We start from the raw sequence: 20,627 nt of genomic DNA, 5'->3' as shown, positions 1-20,627 counted from the left end.
ATTCTCTACAATAATTTTTTAAAGTTATATTTGTTTTTGTAGTCCTCAAGAGCGGATGTTCACTAAGGTCACAGCAAAGTTGCACTATATGACTCTGATTACCTGGCTTTACCCAGAAAGCATCTAGCCAAACCTAGCCTAAGTTATGCTGGATTCTGCAGTCTTGCTACAACGACAGAAGGAAGGGAAGGCCAGAGTGGTTGTAGACTTTAGATAAATAATTTTTTATTTTATTTATTATTATTATTTTTTGAGATAGAGTCTCGCTCTGTCGCCCAGGCTAGAGTGCAGTGGCATGATGTCAGCTCACTGCAACCTCCACCTCCCAGGTTCAAGCGATTCCCCTGCCTCAGCCTCCTGAGTAGCTGGGATTACAGGCGTGAGCCACCACGCTCAGCTAATTTTTGTGTTTTTGGTAGGGGCAGTGTTTCACCGTGTTGGTCAGGCTGGTCTCGAACTCCTAACCTCAAGTGATCCACTCGCCTCAGCCTCCCCAAGTGCTGGGATTACAGGCATGAGCCACTGTACTCAGCCCAAAATAATTCTTTTTAAGACCCTTCTACAACACCCCAAATGTAGAACTGAGTTGCTATACTAAATTTGATGTTTAAATCTTGGTTAAAACAACAACAAAAAAGGGATAAAGAATATTTTCTGTGTTTTTTGCTTTATTTATTCAGAGAGTGAAACTGTGCTACAGTGAGCTAAATTTTTAGCTGTGCTTAGAATGTGCTCCCTTCTTTTTACTGTGGAAAAGTGAAGTATCTTATCATTTCTTAGAAACCTGGATGCTGAAATTAGTCAATATTAAGATATTATACACATCCTGAGTGATGCCTGATTTAAGATTTTGAATAGCTATTCATGTAAGTTGACTTTTCTGTGCATTTGTATCGGGGAGGATCCAGTTCAGGTTGATGTCCTGGGAAACAGTGAGGCTCTCGCTTAAATCCTGAGGGAACCAAAAAAGGGAAGGGAAGACAAATGAAAACAGTCAACAATAAGGAGTTTTAGAAACTGATCTTGCTCCTATTTCTAGGGAATAGACAGTAAGTTCTGTTAAAATTGAAGAAAAAAACCTGTTTACTCATTCATTTAGTTATTCACCTTTTTTTTTTTTTTTGAGACGGTGTTTCACTCTGTCACCCAGGCAGGAGTGCAGTGGCTTGATTTCTGCTCACTGAAATCTCTACCTCTCAGGTTCAAGTGATTCTCCTGCCTCAGCCTCATGAGTAGCTGGGACTACAGGCATGAGCCACCACACCCAGCTAATTTTTGTATTTTTTAAGTAGTGATGGGGTATCACCATGCTGGCCAGGCTGGTCTCGAACTCCTGACCTCAAGTGATCTGCCTGCCTCAGCCTCACAACGTGCTGGGGGTTACGCGTGTGAGCCACTGCACCCAGCCTCACTTATTCACCTATTCAGTTTACTTTTATTTGAGTTCCTTCTATGTGCCAGTCACTGAGTTGGGTTCTGAAAATGTAAGAATTAGAAAAAACAGTACACGTACTATGCGTTGAAAGTGGCATTTTGTTGTTGTAGCTTGTATCATATGTTGTTTCAAAGTAGTGTCCAAACTGCAAAGAAAAATTAACAGACTAAATCTGGAAGTCTACAGTTAACACATCAGGAAATAAAGATCAATATGACATGAATTCTCATGGATTGTCATATTTTAGATGGACTGAGGTCTATGGTGTTAGTCTATATCCGTCTAACTTTCATATCTTTTGTATGTTTGCTTGTTTAGGAGAGATTTAAGTGCAAGACTCAGATAAATGACAAGTCTAGATAGGCAAGGACCAGGGGAAAAGCTAGCCTAAGTCAGAAGACGTTATAAATTTCCATAGATGAAGAGATACAGTCCAAACAGAAGTAAGAGAAAAAGAGGACTGCCCTTCCTTTTGAAACCTTACAGATAATAAAATATTCAACTTGACAGTAAAGTGGCATAGGTGGTTCAGCTGAGGACTGTTCCTCTGTCCCAAACACTTCACTGAAAACTGAGAGATCCTTGCACCAGAAGTTATTACATACCTGCATTTCAAATGGCCATTGCATTTCTTTTGCCAACAAAAGGAAACAAACAAACAAAAAAGAGAAAGTTAGAGTACCTGGGAAGGCAAGGGTTTGGGCTGCACGATATTCCTCAGGTCATATCTTTCCTGGTTCCAGTTGCCCATCAGGGTACGGTTCGAATAGGCATTCTCATTAGTGGTGCATCTCCATCCATACTGGAAAAACTTGGACATATTATTCCAATCTGTCCACACTTCACCATGGCCATCTGCATTGATGATGCTGCCACAATGTGGGTTTGTGAGGAAACAGGCGAGGTTCTGTCTCTGGGAAAAGACAAGAATAGAAAAGCTTATTGCATAAACCAGAGAAGAGAAAAAGCATCCTTTCCGCCCTTGTTTTACATAGCCAGGTAAAACATAAGCACGCCGTACTAATGATCCAAGCTTTGTTATGGTTCTGTTTCTTCCTCTCTAAGTCCTGGAACCCTTTGATCTATTCTTTCAATCAGCAACAGCGGATGACTACATGGATTAAATCCACACCCCCGCACCCCAGGCCCCGTGAAAAGACAGGAAAAACTTCAGTATTCCCAATACAATATGGAGAATTAGCTAAATTTTTAGGTAATTTTGAGATGTAGGCATTTAGGGACTAAGGGCACTGCTACAGTCAAAGAGAACAGAAAGAAGTGAGAGTTGAGTAACTAGATAACACAATAAATGAGTAATAAATGATCATTTCCTTCCTGCTAGCTCAAGTGATGCCTTCCCTGAAGTTAGCGCCTCTCTCCTTTTATCTCACATAAAACTTTATCTTCTTATCTTTCCCTGTATTTATAACTTTGTACCATACATTAGAGTTCTTTAAGTCTGCATTATATCTCCTATACTGAGCTGTATGCCCCTTAAGGACAGGATCTGTTTTATTCATTATTGTACCCTGTCCTTCTGCCTATTCTCCCAATCAATCTGGTTTGCATATACCAGAAGATCAATGTCTGATTTCATTTTTTTTGTAAGGTAAAAGCTCAATCTTTCTTTTTTCCCCAAAATGTGAGTCTGACCCCCTGGCTTAGGAACAAGGTGATACCTTTCCTGAAGAAGAGTAACTTGATGCTGAGTAGGTTGAGCCGTTTGAAGATTTCTTATGAGAGTGACAGAAATTTTTACTTGGCTGTTCCATGTTCTTTAAAGATGCAGACAAACCTGACATTCCCAGTTCTCCAAGCAAAGAAAGATTCACCCAGATTACCATGGGCAAGTGGCCATGATTTGGAAATCACCACCCACTTGCCTTTCCACAGGCAGAAACAAAGCCAATAACGCATCATTGAAGGATGACATCCCAGGTAACTACCCTCATACCACCTGCCTTTGTGAAGACAGGTGCATGCACTGATGTTACCAAACAACATGATGACCAGAGTAGCTGGTCCCATGAAGTCCAACGGGCCTGGTATTCATACTGGAAATCTAGGTGTAACTGTCTCTAGGGCTGGAATGACAGACATCCCATCCACTCAGTTGTTCAAGCCAGAAGCCTGGGGCTTATCTTTGACTCTGACTTGTCTTTAATATTCATCCAGTCACTAGGTCTTGTTGATTTTTGAATCTGACCACTACCCTCCATTCCCATTGCCAAATTTCAATTCAAATCACTGTCAGCTTTGTCTCCATTATTGCAGCTGCCTCTTGTCTTATCCTGCCATCAGCCTTGTTCCTCTCCAAACCTTTCTCCACAGGATAGCAGAATTTTTCAAAATGAAAGTATAATTGTATCATCTTCTCATTTAAAATCTTTCAGTGGTTTTCAACTGTTTTCAGAGTAAGGTTCAGCCTGTTAAAATGGCTTACAACAGAACAGAGAACCAAATACAGCATGTTCTTGTTACCAGAAGGGGTCCTGATCCAGACCCCAAGAGACAAGAAAGAACTTAAGGTGAGTCTATAAAGCATAAGGAAGTTTATTAAGAAAGTAAAGGAATACAGAATGGCTACTCCATATGCAGAGCAGCCCTGAGGGCAGCCGGTTGCCCATTTTTAAGACTGTTGATTATACGCTAAACAAGGAGTGGATTAATTCATACCTCCCCTTTTTAGACCATATAGGGTAACTTCCTGACGTTTCCATGGCATTTTTAAACTGGCATGGCACTAGCAGTGAGGATGAACAGAGGTCAGTCTCATCGCCATCTTGGTTTTGGTGGATTTTAGCTGGCTTCTTTACCTGTTTTATCAGCAAGGTGTTTATGACCTGTATCTTGTGCTGAGCTATCTCATCCTGTGACTAAGAATGCCTTAACTTACTGGGAACGCAGCCCAGGTCTTAGCCTTATTTACCTAGCCCCTATTCAAGATGGAGTTGCTCTGTTATAAATACCTCTGACAATCTCACTTATAAGTGGGACCTAAACATGGAAACAACAGATGCTGCAGACTACTAACTAGAGTGGGGAGGGGGGTGGTGTGGGTTGAAAAACTATTAGGTGCCATATACCCATATAACAAACCTGCAACCTACCTGGGTGCAATATATCCACGTAACAAACTTGTACATGTACCCCCATATATAAATAAAAGTTGATTTTTTTAAAAAGGCTTACAACGCTCCCTGTGACCTGCCCCCTGCCTAACTCTTCAGTCTCATCTGTTACTCTCCCTCCAACTGCGTTTCAGCCCAATTCAACTATTCTGTTTCTCCATCAAGCTTTTGCATATATTGCTCTTTCTGCCTCTTCACGCCTCTTAACCCAGTTAGGATGTACTTTTACCCTCTTAGCTTTCAACTCGGGTTCACTTCATCCAAGGACTCTGACCCACTTCGCCCAAAAACTTGGTAACGTTCTCCTTCTGTGCGCTCCCATTGCACACTGAATCACTCCACGCATAGCACACACCCTGCCATATCAGAGTTGCCTCTTTTGCTCTGTGCATTCCCCACCAGACTGCAGGCTCACTGAAATCACAGGCCACGTCTTGTTCATCCATATATCGTAACCACTCTCACAGTGGCCTGGCACGCAATAGACCTCAATAATCTTTCTTGAATGAATAGAAGATAGGAGATTTAAGCACCTGGAGGAGAAATTTTGAGCAGCAGAGACACTGGGAGGCAGCCATTTCGGACGAGGTGAAAAAAGTTTCAAAACCTTCTGCGTCAAGAGCATGCGAGACACAGTCCAATCTCTCCTTGGCCTCAGCCCCGCCCCGTTTCTTTCACTCAGAACTCGCCTCACCCCTGTGACTGCTTGTGACCTCATGCAGGTGTGATGAAGTCGCTCAAGGCCATGCTTGGGCTAAAGGCACTATGATCTTCCCGAGGGGCTGAAAGGGCGAGGGGACAGGAAAGTGGGCGTCTTGCTTTTGCATTCATAGTTATTATCCTCCCAAGGAGTCGGTGCACCAGTTCGTCTAGACAACCGGGCGCCAAGGGTGCCTCATCAACTAGCGACGAGTGAAGAGGGGGCGGGCAGAGATCCGCGAAGGAAGTGACGTAAAACGAGCGCCACAGAGAACGCGAGCTGGGAGTCCGTGGAGGCCATGGCCCCTCGGCGCCTCCTGTTGGTTGGGGAGGGGAATTTCTCCTTCGCCGCCGCTCTGAGCGAAACCCTGGATCAGAACACTCGTCTTACCGCCACCTGCCTCCAGCGACAGGCCGAGTTGACCCGGGATCCAGTGGCCCGGGAGAATCTGCGGTACCTGCGCGAGCGAGGTAGCGAGCCCGCCCCTCTGCGAAGCCCCGCCCAGCGGCTGGCGCGTCCCAAAGTGGAAAGGGTGGGGGCGTGGGGATGTAACCCACGTGGAGACTGTTCTTGATCGTCCCACGGATATTCACATAAAGCCGGCTTTGTGCCCAGACTTGGGCTGGTCTGCACGGTGTAAGTTAGGAAGAGGTTTTCTGTTCCATGTCTTAAGGCGTCCTCCCATCTCTATTTTGCGCCCCTATACTATCTTTGCCAGGTATTGATGTACGTTTCGGTGTGGACTGCACCCAGCTGACAGATGTCTTTGAACTGCACGACAGAGAATTTAATCAAATTTATTTCAACTTTCCGCATTGTGGACGCAAAGCTGGCGTAGCTAAGAACAGGGAACTGCTTGCCAAGTTTTTCCAAAGGTGAGGAAAGGAGTGCCCTCACAAGGAAAATGTTTAAGATGTCCATAACATAGTTACTGTACCCAAACATAAGGCACACGTGCAAGCTACTATATGTTTAGAAGAGAATATAAAACATCAAAGGAACCCCCAATTTAGGTTGGAAAAATATATATAAATCCTAAATGCTAAATGAAAGTACAAATAGTGTACTCTTGGGTGTGTAAAAGACGATCATTTGTTTTTGACAGTGCAAAATAATGAGAGCCATATAGTCTAATGGCTAAGAACGTTCACTTAGAAGCCGGACTGCCTGGATTCAAATCCCAGCGCACCACTTAACAGTTGTTATTTTTTTATTTTTATTTTTTTTGAGACAGAGTCTCACCCTGTCGCCCAGGCGGGAGTGCAGTGGCGCAATCTCGGCTCACTGCAAGCTCCGCCCCCATTCTCCTGCCTTAGCCTCCCAAGTAGCTGGGAGTGTAGGCGCCCGCCACCACGCCCGGCTAATTTTTTGTATTTTTAGTAGAGACGGGGTTTCACCGTGGTAGCCAGGATGCTCTAAATCTCCTGACTTCATGATCCGCCCTCCTCGGCCTCCCAAAGTGCTGGGATTACAGGCATGAGCCACCATGCCTGGCCAACAGTTGTTATTTTAAGCAAGCTTACTGAATCTTTACATGCTTCCGTGTTCTCAAGTGTAAACTAGGGATATTAATAGTAACTAATTGGGCCAGGCGCGGTGGCTCACGCCTGTAATCCCAGCAGTTTGGGAGGCCGAGGTGAGCAGATCACCTGAGGTCAGGAAATCGAGACCATCCTGGCTACCACGGTGAAACCCGTCTCCACTAAAAATACAAAAAATTAGCCAGGTATGGCGGCATGCGCCTGTAATCACGGCTAGTTGGGAGGCTGAGGCAGGAGAATCACTTGAACTTGGGAAGTTGCGGTTGCAGTGAGCTGAGATTGTGCCACTGCACTCCAGCCTGGGCAACAGAGCAAGACTCCATCTCAAAAAAAAAAAAAAAGTAACAGCCTCATTAAATTATTGTGAACTGAAAACAATGCTCTACATGATTATACCACAAGTCATGATACTATTGCAGGTGTCCAAGGGGGCACAGCTGTCAATAAACTTTTGACAGAGGCAGTATTTTAAACTAGTGTTTGAATTTCAGGAGGGCAATGAAAAGAACTTTCTAAATGGGAAGAAACAGCCTAAGCAGTGAATCATATATAGAAACTGTGCAGATATTGACCTTTCTGTGACATATGCATGAACAACACAAATGCAAAGCAGACCCTGGTCAACCAATAGTATCAGTTAGTGGGTTGAACATTTAATTTACATTTGTATTTACTTCCAGCTACTTTCTTTGCATTTTTTGAGGTCTAATAGATTCTTGCACATAGGTATGATTGGATTTTAATTATTTCACAGGCAAACCATGTGTATGTTGCCAACTCCTGTGGTAATTTCCACTTGTTTATGATAATTGTTTATTTTCTCCCTATTAGCTGTGCAGACGTTCTTGCAGAGGAAGGAGAAGTCCACGTGGCATTATGTAGAGGACAAGGTGGAACTCCTGCGGATAAGCCCCAGAGAGAATGGCACAACAGTTGGCAAGTGGTTGCCATGGCAGCCCTGGGGGGACTCATTTTAAGTGATGTATATCCATTCAGCTGTAAGGCTGTGCCAGGGTACAAGTGCACTGGATATAGGTAGGTAATAGCATAGGTCTAAGCCTTCTGCTTTTTCATCTCCCTCACTAATGATAACAAAATCTCATAAACAGACTCATAGACCCTGCCAATTAACTGATTCAGTCTGTAAAAATACTTGCTTATTTTAATAATGACAGATTTCATATTGGTGTCTATTTTGCCAGGAGTCAAGATAAGTCCTTTCATGTAGAAGGTGCTTTGAACCATGTCTTCACCAGGAGCTTACCTTTCGAAGTTTCTCAACCCAGAATCTTCAGGATCAAAGTGGGTAACCAGTGGTTTTCCTTTCCAGAACCAGAAGCACTTGTAGGAAAGTTGAACAGGTAATCAGTTATTTTGCTGGAAATCACTTCCATCTCCAGTTGTATCCTGATTGTCTTGATGGCAACCATATATTGAATGGATGGTACATAAATTGTTAGTGATGTGGGTGCTATGTTTATTTGTCAGCCTGGCCTTAAGCGTCTCTAGAATTAAAAATGGTCACATTTTCTGATATATTGCAGGGATGGTGGCTGTCAGAGTTCTGAAATACACCTGTTTCTCCTTATGGTAGATGATTTCTTTGTTTCCTTTCAAGATCAATTTAAGGGTAATTCTTTTCTGTCCAGCTATTTGTATTTTTAATTCTAGCTACATTATAATTATTTACTATCTTAAGTTAGAAAAGTTATTTTTGTGTATGTTTAAACAGGGGTTTCCTGGAAGCACCTTCATGTCATCCTATCAAAACCATAAATGAGAAACTCATTGCTGAATTAGGCAAAGCTTTCCCTCTAAAAAGGCTGGAGTGTTCCTTCCCTTTGCTGCCACAGGAAGATGCCAGTGTTCTTCCTTTCTGGAATTGTGACTTTCTATCAGCTGCTTTTTGGATTAGTCTCCATGAGGATAACTCAGATTCTGAGTCCCTGACTGGTGGGACATCACAAGATGTGGAAGACTTTCTAGTGTCATTTTCAGAACTTAGCCTTCCCAAGAATCCTGGAAGAGACGGTAAAGAAGAAGCTTGTGAAGGAACCTATGGCCAGGCCAAGGTCTGCCTTAGACCTTCTCTCCTAGTGCATGTTCAGGATGTCATTGAAGTACCAGACTTCCTCTCAGGTTCTCTGCACATCCTCAGTGGACCTGTCTTTCAGAAGTGCCACATTCTGCCTTTCACAATGCCAGCATTTCATGAGACTTTATTTATCCTTGGGTTTAACCAAAATCTGAAGGATGGCTGTCTTCAATCACTGCTGGATCATCTGAAGGGCATTCTAGATAGCCTGCTAACCCAGACATTGCTGGAGAGCTCTAAGCTGAGCAGTTTAGTCGAATTTGTCCTTCAATCAAATGGAAAGGATTATATGATTCGTGTGAAGACTCACAATTTTAGCCCAGATTGTACTGAGAATCTAATTATTGGGTCTGTTACCACATCTGCCACTAGTGTTATACATAAAGACCAGTGTTTTGTGTTTGTGTCTATGAACTTGGACTTACTAGCCATGCTTGTCTGGTGTATCTCTGACTGGAGAATGTTGTGGACTTTTGATAACCGTTTCCTGAAAAATTTTGTCCCTGGGAAAATAGAACCCTTCAAAAGTCATTCTCTGTATCCTCCATGTTATGTGCATGATATTAGTTTTTGGATAGATGAGAAGAAAGGATTTGATGAACTAGAGTTTCACACTGTGGCCCGAGCAGTGTCCCAGGACACTGTTATATCCATACAGTTTCTTAGCCGTTTTCAACATCCAAAGACTCAACAGGTCAGTCTCTGCTATAGATTGACCTACCAGACCTGTGACAAGGCCCTCACCCAGCAGCAAGTAGCATCAATGCAGTCCCAGTTTAGGAAGGAGATTCAACAACGCCTATATGTTATACCTCGGTAGTTTAGTAAATCCTTTTTTGCAGTGTGATCCTTCATTGCGGGGGATGTGGAGGAAAATAACCAACTTGTAACCAGTAGTCCTTTCTGGATTTTTTTTGTAAAATCTTTCACTTTGTGACCATAGCTACTGTTTGTTGATCTTTTTTTTTTTTTTGAGACAGAGTCTTGCTGTGTCGCCCAGGCGGGAGTGCAGTGGCAGTGGCGTGATCTCGGCTCACTACAGGCTCCACCTCCCAGGTTCATGCCATTCTCCTGCCTCAGCCTCCTGAGTAGCTGGGACTATAGGCGCCCGCCACCACGCTGGCTAATTTTGTTGTTGTTGTTGTATTTTTAGTAGAGAAGGGGTTTCACCATGTTAGCCAGGATGGTCTCGATCTCCTGGCCTCGTGATCCGCCCACCTCGGCCTCCCAAAGTGCTAGGATTATAGGTGTGAGCCACCGTGCCTGGCCTACTATTGGTTGATCTTAAAAGATACCTTGACTCTATCACTGAAACTTATAGATTATAATGTGATTGGTGACATTTGGAGTTGTGTAATATTCTGGTCCTGAGAAGTGACTAAAACAATAAACAAAACAGCATATTGTACTTTAGATGCTCTATTGCTGAAGAGGCAGTAGAACTTAGGTGTCTCAGCAAATATAAGTATGTTTTCCACACTGTCAATTACTCTTCCCTTAACTTTGTTGTATCATTTCATTAAATCACCTTATGAGAGTAGTTTTTGGAGTCAGACTAACATGTATTAGCTTGGTAAGTTGCAAATATTCCACATTAGTTTTGGTATTATTATTATCATCATCAACATTTTAATTCTGTGGTTGAAATCCGTAGAACTAATAAAGTGCCAGATTTAGGGTTAACATTTGGGTCTGTTTGACTCTAAAGCCCATGTTCTTTCTGCCACTTTCTGTTACTTCTTCCCTAGTCTTTAACAGTAATTCAACTGTGATTAAACTTTGCCTCTCTAGATTTTGGGGCCTTCTATTGTAAGTATCTCTAAGGGACACTGGAAAATTAACTTAGCCTAGGATTCTGCAGAATGCAGTATTCTAATGTGAAGTAACGTATGTTCCTGTTAATAGTTAGACTCCACATTTGGGATTATATTCTGTGAGGGACATGACTGTCTTATTTATTCTCGGAGAAAAGCATTTGGGAAGGCAAGAATGGAAGAACAGAGACAAATTAGGAGGTTATTGCAGTAATGCAAACGAGATAATGATGACCTGGACCAAGGTGGTAAAATGTTGGGTTGGATAATATTTGGAAGGACTTGCTGATGAATTAAACGTTCGTGTGTGGGTGAGAGAGGTTTGGGGTTAGAGAAATAAAGGGATTAAGTAGGACTTCTAGGTTTTTGACCTGAATACTTAGAAGACTGGAAGTGTCATTAACTGGGATGGAAACACTGCCATAGGAGTAAGTTTGGGGAGTGGGATAAAGAATCAAGGGATCTCTTATGGACGCATCTATTGCTGAGCTCTCCACATAGACTATTTTGCTAATTGATGGCAGGTAATGTGATTTATCCCTTTCTTCTATCGTCAATAGTGCTTGGTACGTGGATGAGGTAGTGTTTGAGCTGGATCTTAAAAAAGGTTAGGAATGTGAAGGGAGAATTGTTAGTCAAGTAGGGTGTGCATTTCAGGCAGAGGACATCCATGAACAGAGATATAGATAAGGGAGCATTTGGGGGCACTTTCTAGGCTAGTTAGCTGGAATGTAAAGTGTGCATAGGAAAGTAGTGGGTTTCTACTAAGTAGGTTTGTACTAAGGTTTGTACTTAGGTTTGTACTAAGTTTAAAAAGGATAAAATACGTAAAACGCCTACCACAATGCCGTAGTAGCGATGACAGTGATGGACGTCTGGTTCAGTTTGCCGCACAGAATTTCATCAGTCTACATTCTGCCATTACCGGTTTGTCTCTCTGAAGCAGTTTTTAGCTACAGGCTGTCTCTGACACTCTCACCAAAATACAAAGAAGGCAAAGTGTTAAAAATGACATTTTAAGGACCTTTAGTAGATAGCTGCGCTATGATATTTAACTGAATACTTCACATCTTACTATGTAGATTCCTTTAATCACTTTCTGTTTTTTCATTTAAATAGGGGAGCTGAGAGGTTTTTTTTTTTTTTTTGAGAATGGAGAATCCTGAAAAGTGACGGAAAATAGGGTTGGAGGGAGGTAGGAATGGCCAGAATTAGAAGCAGGTGGATGGGACAGCCCTGATGAAGAAACTCAAGGCTCAGGTTCTATTTCTTCGCTACTCGGGGATCTGCCCCAATTGGCCCAGTAACACTATAATTTAGTCTTTTCTGCGCATGTCAAGATCTTTTGTCCCTCGGCGGACACCGTTTGCCAGCCAAAGCTATGTCGCGCTCACCGACTTCATAGGGTTCCAAATTCTGTCTTTTTTCCCCAAGCTTGCCATGGCTAGTCGAGGGGCTCGGCAGCGCCTGAAGGGCAGCGGGGGCAGCAGTGGGGATACGGCCCCCGCTGCGGACAAGCTGCGGGAGCTGCTGGGCAGCCGAGAGGCGGGCGGCGCGGAGCACAGGACCGAGTAAGTGTGCGGCGCGGCAGGGGCGTGGCCGGCCGGCCGGCGGCGCGGTTCGGGGCTGCCCCCGGGAGGGTCTTAGCAGTGGCGCGCGGGGCTCCGACAGGCCTGGCCTCCCCGCCGGAGGCCTGAGCTCCCTCTTCAGCTAGGTCATATTGCTCTTCCTGGGCGGATCAGTATTCAGTCTTCGCCCACGTTAGATCCCTCCACCGCGGGTTCCCCTCTCTTGTAAAACCGCCTTGGAGTGCGGATCTATGATGCTCTCGGGCCAGGCCTAGAGTGGGCATAGCTTCTGTGGGAGATGTTGACAGGATCAAAGAGTATACCTTTTACGGTTGTTCCTCACAGCTCCTTTTATTCTGCCTCAAGTCCCGACCCTTTACTGGGCCCATTCAACCCACCGCCACCTCTTCCCAAACCCGGGAGGCTGCAGGTTAGAACTGCATTAAGGGAGCTGTCAACATATGGAATTGGAGTAGGCTATGTACCTAGCATCTAGGTTTCTATCTGAACATAAGGGTGAATGAATAAAGCCATGAAAAGCAATGACCTTGTTAAGAAAAGAAAGAAAAGGAGAATGACAGCTTTGTGACCCTCAAATGAGTGATTAGTTGACTTGGGATAAATGGAGTGTCATAAATGCATTGAGCTAAAGTGTATGAGTTAATTTATGCCTTAAAAGCAGGAAGTGGAAGGAGTGATTGAGATTAAAGTCAATTCTTCAGAAGGCCGAGGCAGGAGGATTACTTGAGCCGAGGAGTTTAAGTCCAGCCTGAGCAACATAGCAAGACCCTATCATAAAATTTTTTTCTTAAAAATCTGAATTCTTTATTCATTTTACTGAGAGAGAACAACTAGCCATTCACCTTTTTAGGTGAATAACTTAAGTGCTTTGATGTCTCTTGTTCTTTTTGTCCTTTCTTTCTAGATTTAGGTCTTCTGCTTAGCAGGTCCTTCCTGACATGCTTTTTTTTTTTTGCTTTTGAGCAGGTTATCTGGGAACAAAGCAGGACAAGTCTGGGCACCTGAAGGATCTACTGCTTTCAAGTGTCTGCTTTCAGCAAGGTTATGTGCTGCTCTCCTGAGCAACATCTCTGACTGTGATGAAACATTCAACTATTGGGAGCCAGTAGGTGATTTCTTTAGTTTTCTCTTTTTGTTCTTGATTTTGCAGCATAGGTGTTATTACGAATCGAGAGACAAATAATATACAAGTGTCACTCCTAGTAAAATAGATGTATTTTCTTTAAAAAAAAAAAACAACAAAACAACAACAAAAAAAAACAGGCCTGGCACGGTGGCTAACGCCTGTAATCCCAGTACTTTGGGAGGCCGAGGCTGGTGAATTATCTGAGATCGGGAGTTTGAGACCAACCTGACCAACATTGTGAAACCTTGTCTCTACTGAAAATACAGAAATTAGCTGGGTGTGGTAGTGGGCACCTGTAGTCCCAGCTACTCGGGAGGCTGAGGCAGGAGAAACGCTTGATCACGGGAGGCGGAGTTTACAGTGAACTGAAAGCACACCGTTGCGCTCCAGCCTGGGCAACAGAGCAAGACTCCGTCTCAGAAAAAAAAAACAAAAAACAGAAATGGGGACTCATTATGTCACTGAGGCTGATATCGAACTCCTAGGCTCAAGCGATCCTCTCGCCTCGCTTCGAAAGTGTTGGGGTTACAGGCGTGAGCCACTGGCCCTGGCCAGTAACATGTTTTCACTTTTGTATTCTAAGCAGATGATTTACCTGCTATTGAAGGCTGTAGGGAATTTAGCTGGTTTACACCAAGGTCTAATTTGTAATTTTCTTTTTTTTTTTTTAAATGAAAATAATACCTGGAGATAGTTTTTAAAGTTAACAAATACTAAAATACCTAAAGGAAAAACAGTAGCTTTCTATTCCACTTCTCATGTCCAAATCCTACTTTCCAGAGGCAACCACTTATTTTCACTTTCTTTTTTTTTTTTTTTTTTTGAGATGGAGTCTCACTCCACCACCCAGGCTGGAGTGCAGTGGCCGGATCTCGGCTCACTGCAAGCTTCGCCTCCCGGGTTCACGCCATTTTCCTGCCTCAGCCTCCCGAGTAGCTGGGACTGCAGGCGCCCGCCACCTCGCCCGGCTAGTTTCTTTGTATTGTTTTAGTAAAGACAGGGTTTCACCGTGTTAGCCAGGATGGTCTTGATCTCCTGACCTCGTGATCCGCCCGTCTTGGCCTTCCGAAGTGCTGGGATTACAGACTTGAGCCACTATGCCCGGCCTTTTTTTCACTTTTTAAGTTATGTCGTATGGTTACCAAAATAGTGTTACTAAATAGTATGCTTTTATTGCTATTTCTTGATTTACACATTACCTGTTGACTTCTATTATAGAAAATTCAAAGGGAAAATTTTCTGATCACATTTTGAATTAAAAAAATGAAGGAAGAATGTTAAGTGTAGGTTGTTTAAGGAAAATATATAATTTAGAGGTTTTCTGTTTTGGGTAACGAGTGTTGAGAAAAAATAAGTAGAAGGTAAAATTCAAGCTTTCAGTGTTGACCAAACAGCAATCTTGTAAAATGTATAATGTCTTAATATTTAAAATATTATATCATTTTGATTCCTTTTTTATCTATCAATTGGAAATCGCCTAGGCTGGAGTGCAGTGGCATGATCTGGGTTCACTGCAACCTCTGCCTCCTGGGCTCAACTGATTCTCCTGCCTCAGCCTCCCAAGTAGCTGGGACTACAGGCATGCACCACCATACCATGCTAATATATTTATATATATATTTTTGTAGATGTGAGGTTTTGCCATGTTGCCCAGGCTGGTCTTTAACTATGGGGCTCAAGCAACCTGCCTGGCTTGCCCTCCCAAAGTGCTGGGGTTATAGGTGTGAGGCACCGTGCCTGGCCTGCCTTTGTCTTTAATATTTCTGCTCAGAAACTTCACTTGCATCTGCTTAACAGAGATTTTTGGCCAATATAACCCTGAATCTATCTGTTTTGTATTTGTAGACACACTACCTCATCTATGGGGAAGGGTTTCAGACTTGGGAATATTCCCCAGCATATGCCATTCGCTCCTATGCTTACCTATTGCTTCATGCCTGGCCAGCTGCATTTCATGCAAGAATTCTACAAACTAATAAGGTAAGGGCAGACCAACCTGGAAGCAATCACAATTGATCAAGAGGTGAGTCTCTGGTATAGTTTTGAGAAAAGGACAAAATAGATTGGAAGTTAAAAGGGAACTTTTTTTGAAGAAGAATCATTTATTCACCATTCAACAAGCATTAATGGAACAACTTTTATTTGGTAGACACTGTATTAAGGCTGTGGCTATAACAATAACCAAGCCCCTGACTTAATGAAACTTGTGGTTTAGTGGAGAAGATGAACGTTGAACAAATCATTCTAAATATGATGGGTCTTATGGAGGAAAAGTACAATGTACAATGGAATAGCATATTAGGAGGGTCTAATTTAAGTAGAGTGCTGAGAAACATTTAGGTGTTAACTGGGACCTAACCTGATTAGTTTTCAGAAATTTGACTATGATGTGTCTTGGTGTGGATTTCTTTGGGTTTGTCCTGTTTGGAGTTTATTCAGCTTCTTGAATCTTTAGGCTTATTCCTTTTGCCAAATTTGGAAAGGTTTTAGTTTTTATTGTTTTGAATACTTTTTCAGCCCTGTTCTTTTTCCTTTTCTTATAGAACTTTGATGATGTGAATGTCAGATCTTTTGTTATTAGTCCCCCAGGTCTCTGAGACTCTGTTTTCAATTTATTTTCTCTCTGTTGTTCACATTGAGTAATTTCTGTTCTTCTGTCTTCCACTTCACTGATTCTTTCCTCTGTCCCCTCTTCCAATGTGGACCCTATCTATTGCATTTTTAGTTTGTTCTATGTATTTTTTCAGTTTTAAAATTTCCATTCGGTTTTTCTTTCTATCTTCTAATTTTTTTTTACTGAGACTTTCTCCTTTTCATTTGCTTCAGGCATATTCTTAATTGTTCACTGAAATATTTTTATGAAGCCTGCTTTAAATTTTGTCAGATAATTCTAACACCTCTGTCACCTTGGTGTTGGAATCTGTCGATGGACTCTTTTCATTCAGTTTGAGATCTTCCTGGGTCTTGGTATGACAGGTCATTTTCAGTTGAAAGCTGGACATTTTAGGTGTTGCATGATGAGCTTCTGGATTATTCATGGGCTCAGCATGCTTTCTTTGCAGTTTTGTGCTCCTTGGATCTTATTTAAGCCTTCTGTTTCAGCTGGCTTCTTTTGATACTACTTCCCACTAACCCAGCAGGAAAAGAGCATTAGTGGGACGTTTCTACCTTGTTACTGCCAAGTGGAGGTAGAACTTGAGGTTCCCTACCAGGCCTCCACTGACATCTGAGGAAGGGGGTCCTTTTTGTTATTGGTGGGCAAGAGTAGAAGGTCTCACTCCCTACTAGGCCTTCACTGATACCACCTTACAGGTAGAGTCCAAGCATCTTGACAGATTGAAGTTGGGTATGGAAGTCCAGGCTCCTAAAGTGGTTGCCACTGACACCATGATGAAGGAGAGGCTCATTACTACCAGTGGGGATGGAAGTCCTGGCTTCCTACCTGACCTCTGATGCATGGGTAGGAGTGGGTATTTCTCCAGGGTATTTGTCCTGAATGGAGTAGACAGTTTTTGTCATGCGAGGCTACTTTTTCTTTGGTCCTTTGGCTACACAGCAGACCTTGGTTGGGTTGTTTTTGTCTTCTGTGCCCATTGGCATTTTCAGTTGCCAGCTTTTCATGCCTAGAATACACCAAGCAAAAAGAAAACCCATGGAATTTACCACTGTGTTGTTTCTCATGTCCTGAAGTCTGTAGCCAGCCTGCTTTCTTCTCTCCACCTTCAGAGTCTTCTTAGGTTGGTTTTAAATAGATTGTCCAGAGTTTCTGGTGGTTTTTTTGGTTGTTATAAATAGAGTGTCCAGGAATAGGGGAAAAGTCCATTTTCCATGAAGCAGAAGTCCCTAACTAGAGAACTGAAGGATAAGTAGAGTTGTCTAGGTAAGGGAAGAGTGGGGATGCGGGAGAAAGTTGGGAATAGTCTTCTAGACTGATGGCCCTGAGGCTGGGAAGAAGGACAGCGTGGCTTTCTTGTATAAACAGGTTTGACACTTGGAAGAGGGAATGGTGGAATAGATTAGATGAGACGAGAATTAAGAAGACACCAGATTTCTACAAGACCTGGTAGGATCTATTAAGGTATCAGACTGTTGTTCTTCTTCCCACAAGTCTGTTGTGTGAAGCCACTGAAAGGTTTTCAGACAAAAGAGAGGTATGATTGCATTTGCATTTTAGAATGTTCAGAAAGGTAGCACCTGCAGAAAGTGACAAAAATACTATCCCTCCCTTCCATATCCAGTATCTCATTTCTGTTTTTTTTTGAAATGAAGTCTCACTCTGTCGCCCAGGCTGGAGTGCAGTGGTGCGATCTCAGGTCACAGCAACCTCCATTTCCCAGATTCAAGTGATTATCCTGCCTCAGCCTCCTGAGTGACTGGGATTAAAAGCTTGAGCCACCATGTCTGGCTAATTTTTTTGTATTTTTAGTAGAGACAGGGTTTCACCATCTTGGCCAGTTTGGTCTCAACCTCCTGATCTCAAGTGATCCGCCTGCCTTGGCCTCCCAAAGTGCTGGGATTATGGGTGAGAGCCACTGCACCTGGCCTCATTTCTGGGTTTTTTTTTTTTTTTTTTTTTTTTTTTTTTGAACTTGTCAAAGGAAAGATAATAAAGGGTGAAGGGCTCAGTAGAAAACTAACAATGTGCTATGCAGAGGGTTGTCATTTCCACTTGGATATCTACTATCACTTCAAATTTTACATGTTCAACACAGAATTCTTCCTCTTCTCTAATCCTGTTACATCACTGATGTGCACAGCAAGTGAAATGGAAAGCAAGATTTCTCTCCTTCTCTTGTTCTGACTTCCGATTTCCTTTTTCCCAGCCACCTGGCAAAGGGGAATTGTAGCTTAGAGAGTCTTAGCCCCAGCATCATAACGCTGAGTAGAGAAGGATGGTTGTTTCTGAGAGATAGTGTGGTAACAATTGGCACCTCTAGTGATAACTACCTTCTCAGTCTCTTGCTACCCCAATTGAAAGCACCTTTGTATTGTCTCCTCATGGACTTGTTTGTGAATTTCTCTGAAGTGTACACTCAGGAGTAAGATCCCACACATAGACCCATGGGCTTACTGAATCTCAGAGTTCTGCCAGATTGCTCTCCAGATGGCTGTACAACTTTATGTTCTCTGCAGCAGTACTGCAGGCTCCATCTTCCTCTCCTGAGCCTTTCTCATGTATGTGAGATGCTTCTCATTTTAATTGAATTTCTGTGATTATTAGTGAAGAGGAGCATTTCTTCATACATTTATTACTCATTTAGAGCTTCCTTTCTGTGAATTACACATTCACATCCTTTGCCTATTTTTCTGTTGGGTTTTCTATTTTATTCTTCCAATTTGTAGACATTCTCAATAGTAACCCCCTATAGGTTTTAGATATTGCATATATTTTCTCTTACCTCTATTAGCTTTGTCTGTGGTCCTTTGTTGAACAGTAATCTTTAATTCAATATGATCAAACCAATCCATTGTCTCTTGTGATTGGTGGATTTTGGGTCTTTGTAAAAGAAATCCTCCTTCACCACAGGTCATAGAGATATTCTTCTGTATTTTCTTCAATTAGCTTTTGTTTTTTTTTTTTGAGATGGAGTCTCGCTCTGTCACCCACTGGAGTGCAGTGTTGCGATCTCGGCTCACTTCAGTCTCTGCCTCCCAGGTTCAAGCGATTCTCCTGCCTCAGCCTCCCCAGTAGCTGGGACTACAAGCATGTGCCACCACGCCCAGCTAATTTGTGTATTTTTAGTAGAGATGGGGTTTTGCCATGTCAGCTGGTCTGGTCTCAAACTCCTGAACTCAGGTGATCCACCCACCTCGGCCTCCCAAAATGCTAGGATTCAATTAGCTTTTAATTTTATCTTTTACATATAAGGCTTTAATCATTTGAAGTTTATTTTTATAAATTGTAGAAAGATCCAGCTTTATTTTTTGCTATATGGTGAACTGGGTTTTCTAGCACCATCTACCAAATAACCCACCTTTTTCCTTCTGATTTGTAATACCACCTCTATCATTCACTTCATTCCCATATGTATATGGGTTTTTTCTGTTGTCTATTCTCTGTCATTGGTCAGTTTATTACCATATTGCTTTTATTATTATGGGTTTGTAATGTATGTCAGTATTTGGTGAATGAATTTCTTACTTTGTCCTTTCTTAAATTTGTATTTTAAAAATCATTTTAGAATCAGTTTGCCACTCACCCAAATTCTGCTAGGTTTTGATTAGAGTTGTACTAAATTTACCTATTATTTTGAGAATGAATTATTTTATTTTATTTTATTTTATTTTATTTTATTTTATTTTATTTTTTGAGACAGGGCCTTGCTCTTCTTACCAGGCTGGAGTGCAGTGGTGCAGTAATAACTTTTTTTTTGAGTTTGAGGTGCAGCCTCAAACTCGTGGGCTCAAGGAATCCTTCCATTTCAGCCTCTTGAGTGGCTAGGACCACAGGTACATGCCACCATATCCAGCTAATTTTTAATTTTTTGTAGACTTGGAGCCTCACTATATTGTCCATGCTGGTCTTCAATTCCTGGCCTCAAGCACACGGCTTGCCCCAGCCTCCCAAAGGGTTGGGATTACAGGCGAGTGCCACTGCACTCAGCAGAATTAATACTTTTACAGTGTTAAGTCACTCTGTCCTAAAATGATACATTTATCCATTTAGCCAAGTTTTCTGTGTCTTTTAATAAATTTTTTTTAATTAACCCTGAGTAGCTAGGGTTACAGATGCCCGCCACCATGCGTGGCTAATTTTTTTGTATTTTTAGTAGAGATGGGGTTTCATCAGGTTGGCCAGGCTGGTCTCGAACTCCTGACCTCAGGTGATCCGCCCGCCTCGGCCTCCCAAAGTGTTGGGATTACAGACGTGAGCCACAGCGCCCGGCCAGTTATAATATATATTAAGTAGTGTTTATGTTTTGAGAAATTCAGTGCTCTTAACCATATGGTATAACCCATATTTTATTATTTTTATTTTTTAAATTGATTGTTGTCAATTATAAAATTAATAAAACCACATTACAGAACTTTGGAAGATAGGAGGAAAAATACTCACCTAAATCTACCAGGTTGTTATAACTACTTTTACCATTTTATTACATTTCTTTCCAGTCTTTCCATATGCATATAGTGTCCATAGCTATAACTGATGTATAAATAATATTGTATTGTACATTTTCACTTAATATTTTGTC

The 20,627-nt window shown here is 42.3% G+C and overlaps 3 protein-coding genes across 10 annotated transcripts in view; 2 read left to right on the top strand and 1 right to left on the bottom strand.

Annotated features, from left to right (window-relative positions):
- Nucleotides 1–650: 650 nt before the first annotated feature.
- Nucleotides 651–5,455, bottom strand: CFAP68 (cilia and flagella associated protein 68). 3 transcript variants are annotated; one of them, XM_015115660.3, is made up of 4 exons: nucleotides 5,261–5,455; nucleotides 2,118–2,348; nucleotides 1,514–1,580; nucleotides 651–952 (listed from the first exon to the last, which is right to left on the bottom strand). In XM_015115660.3, exons 1-4 carry the CDS (start codon nucleotides 5,282–5,284, stop codon nucleotides 843–845), a joined length of 432 nt encoding a protein of 143 aa, XP_014971146.1. In that variant the 5' UTR covers nucleotides 5,285–5,455; the 3' UTR covers nucleotides 651–842.
- Nucleotides 5,456–5,517: 62 nt separating this feature from the next.
- Nucleotides 5,518–10,585, top strand: FDXACB1 (ferredoxin-fold anticodon binding domain containing 1). The gene is made up of 5 exons (XM_015115679.3): nucleotides 5,518–5,736; nucleotides 5,985–6,141; nucleotides 7,639–7,842; nucleotides 8,010–8,168; nucleotides 8,540–10,585. The coding sequence occupies exons 1-5, from the start codon at nucleotides 5,565–5,567 to the stop codon at nucleotides 9,720–9,722; spliced, it is 1,875 nt and encodes a 624-aa protein (XP_014971165.3). The 5' UTR covers nucleotides 5,518–5,564; the 3' UTR covers nucleotides 9,723–10,585.
- A 1,506-nt stretch (nucleotides 10,586–12,091) lies between these two features.
- The window catches only part of ALG9 (ALG9 alpha-1,2-mannosyltransferase), a 95,972-nt gene continuing 87,436 nt past the window's right edge, over nucleotides 12,092–20,627 (top strand). For 5 of the 6 annotated variants that reach the window (XR_013404292.1, XM_015115678.3, XM_028833961.2 and 2 more), the window contains exons 1-3: nucleotides 12,092–12,287; nucleotides 13,272–13,410; nucleotides 15,277–15,411. Coding sequence is in view for 4 of the 6 variants with exons in the window: in XM_015115678.3 (XP_014971164.1) it covers nucleotides 12,157–12,287; nucleotides 13,272–13,410; nucleotides 15,277–15,411 (405 nt within the window). In the remaining 2 variants the exon portion in view is untranslated. Of the gene's footprint in view, nucleotides 12,288–13,271; nucleotides 13,415–15,276; nucleotides 15,412–20,627 lie in introns of all 6 variants that reach the window. The other variant, XM_028833963.2, reaches the window with a different exon arrangement.

The sequence above is a fragment of the Macaca mulatta genome, chromosome 14 (assembly GCF_049350105.2).
Source record: "Macaca mulatta isolate MMU2019108-1 chromosome 14, T2T-MMU8v2.0, whole genome shotgun sequence".
NCBI classification, from domain to species: domain Eukaryota; kingdom Metazoa; phylum Chordata; class Mammalia; order Primates; family Cercopithecidae; genus Macaca; species Macaca mulatta.
The sequence above is the reverse complement of the archived record's forward strand: the minus strand, read 5'-3'. Positions and strand labels throughout refer to the sequence as shown.

Coding starts and splice junctions, on each gene's coding strand:
- CFAP68 (XM_015115660.3), bottom strand. CDS start 5,284: ATGAGGTCACAAGCAGTCACAGGG. Junction 2,349..5,260: donor GGTCACAAGCAGTCACAGGG/GTGAGGCGAGTT, acceptor GTCTTTTCCCAG/AGACAGAACCTCGCCTGTTT. Junction 1,581..2,117: donor CCAAACCCTTGCCTTCCCAG/GTACTCTAACTT, acceptor TTTTCTTTGCAG/TTTGGACACTACTTTGAAAC.
- FDXACB1 (XM_015115679.3), top strand. CDS start 5,565: ATGGCCCCTCGGCGCCTCCTGTTGGTTGGGGAGGGGAATTTCTCCTTC. Junction 5,737..5,984: donor GCGGTACCTGCGCGAGCGAG/GTAGCGAGCCCG, acceptor TATCTTTGCCAG/GTATTGATGTACGTTTCGGT. Junction 8,169..8,539: donor CTTGTAGGAAAGTTGAACAG/GTAATCAGTTAT, acceptor ATGTTTAAACAG/GGGTTTCCTGGAAGCACCTT.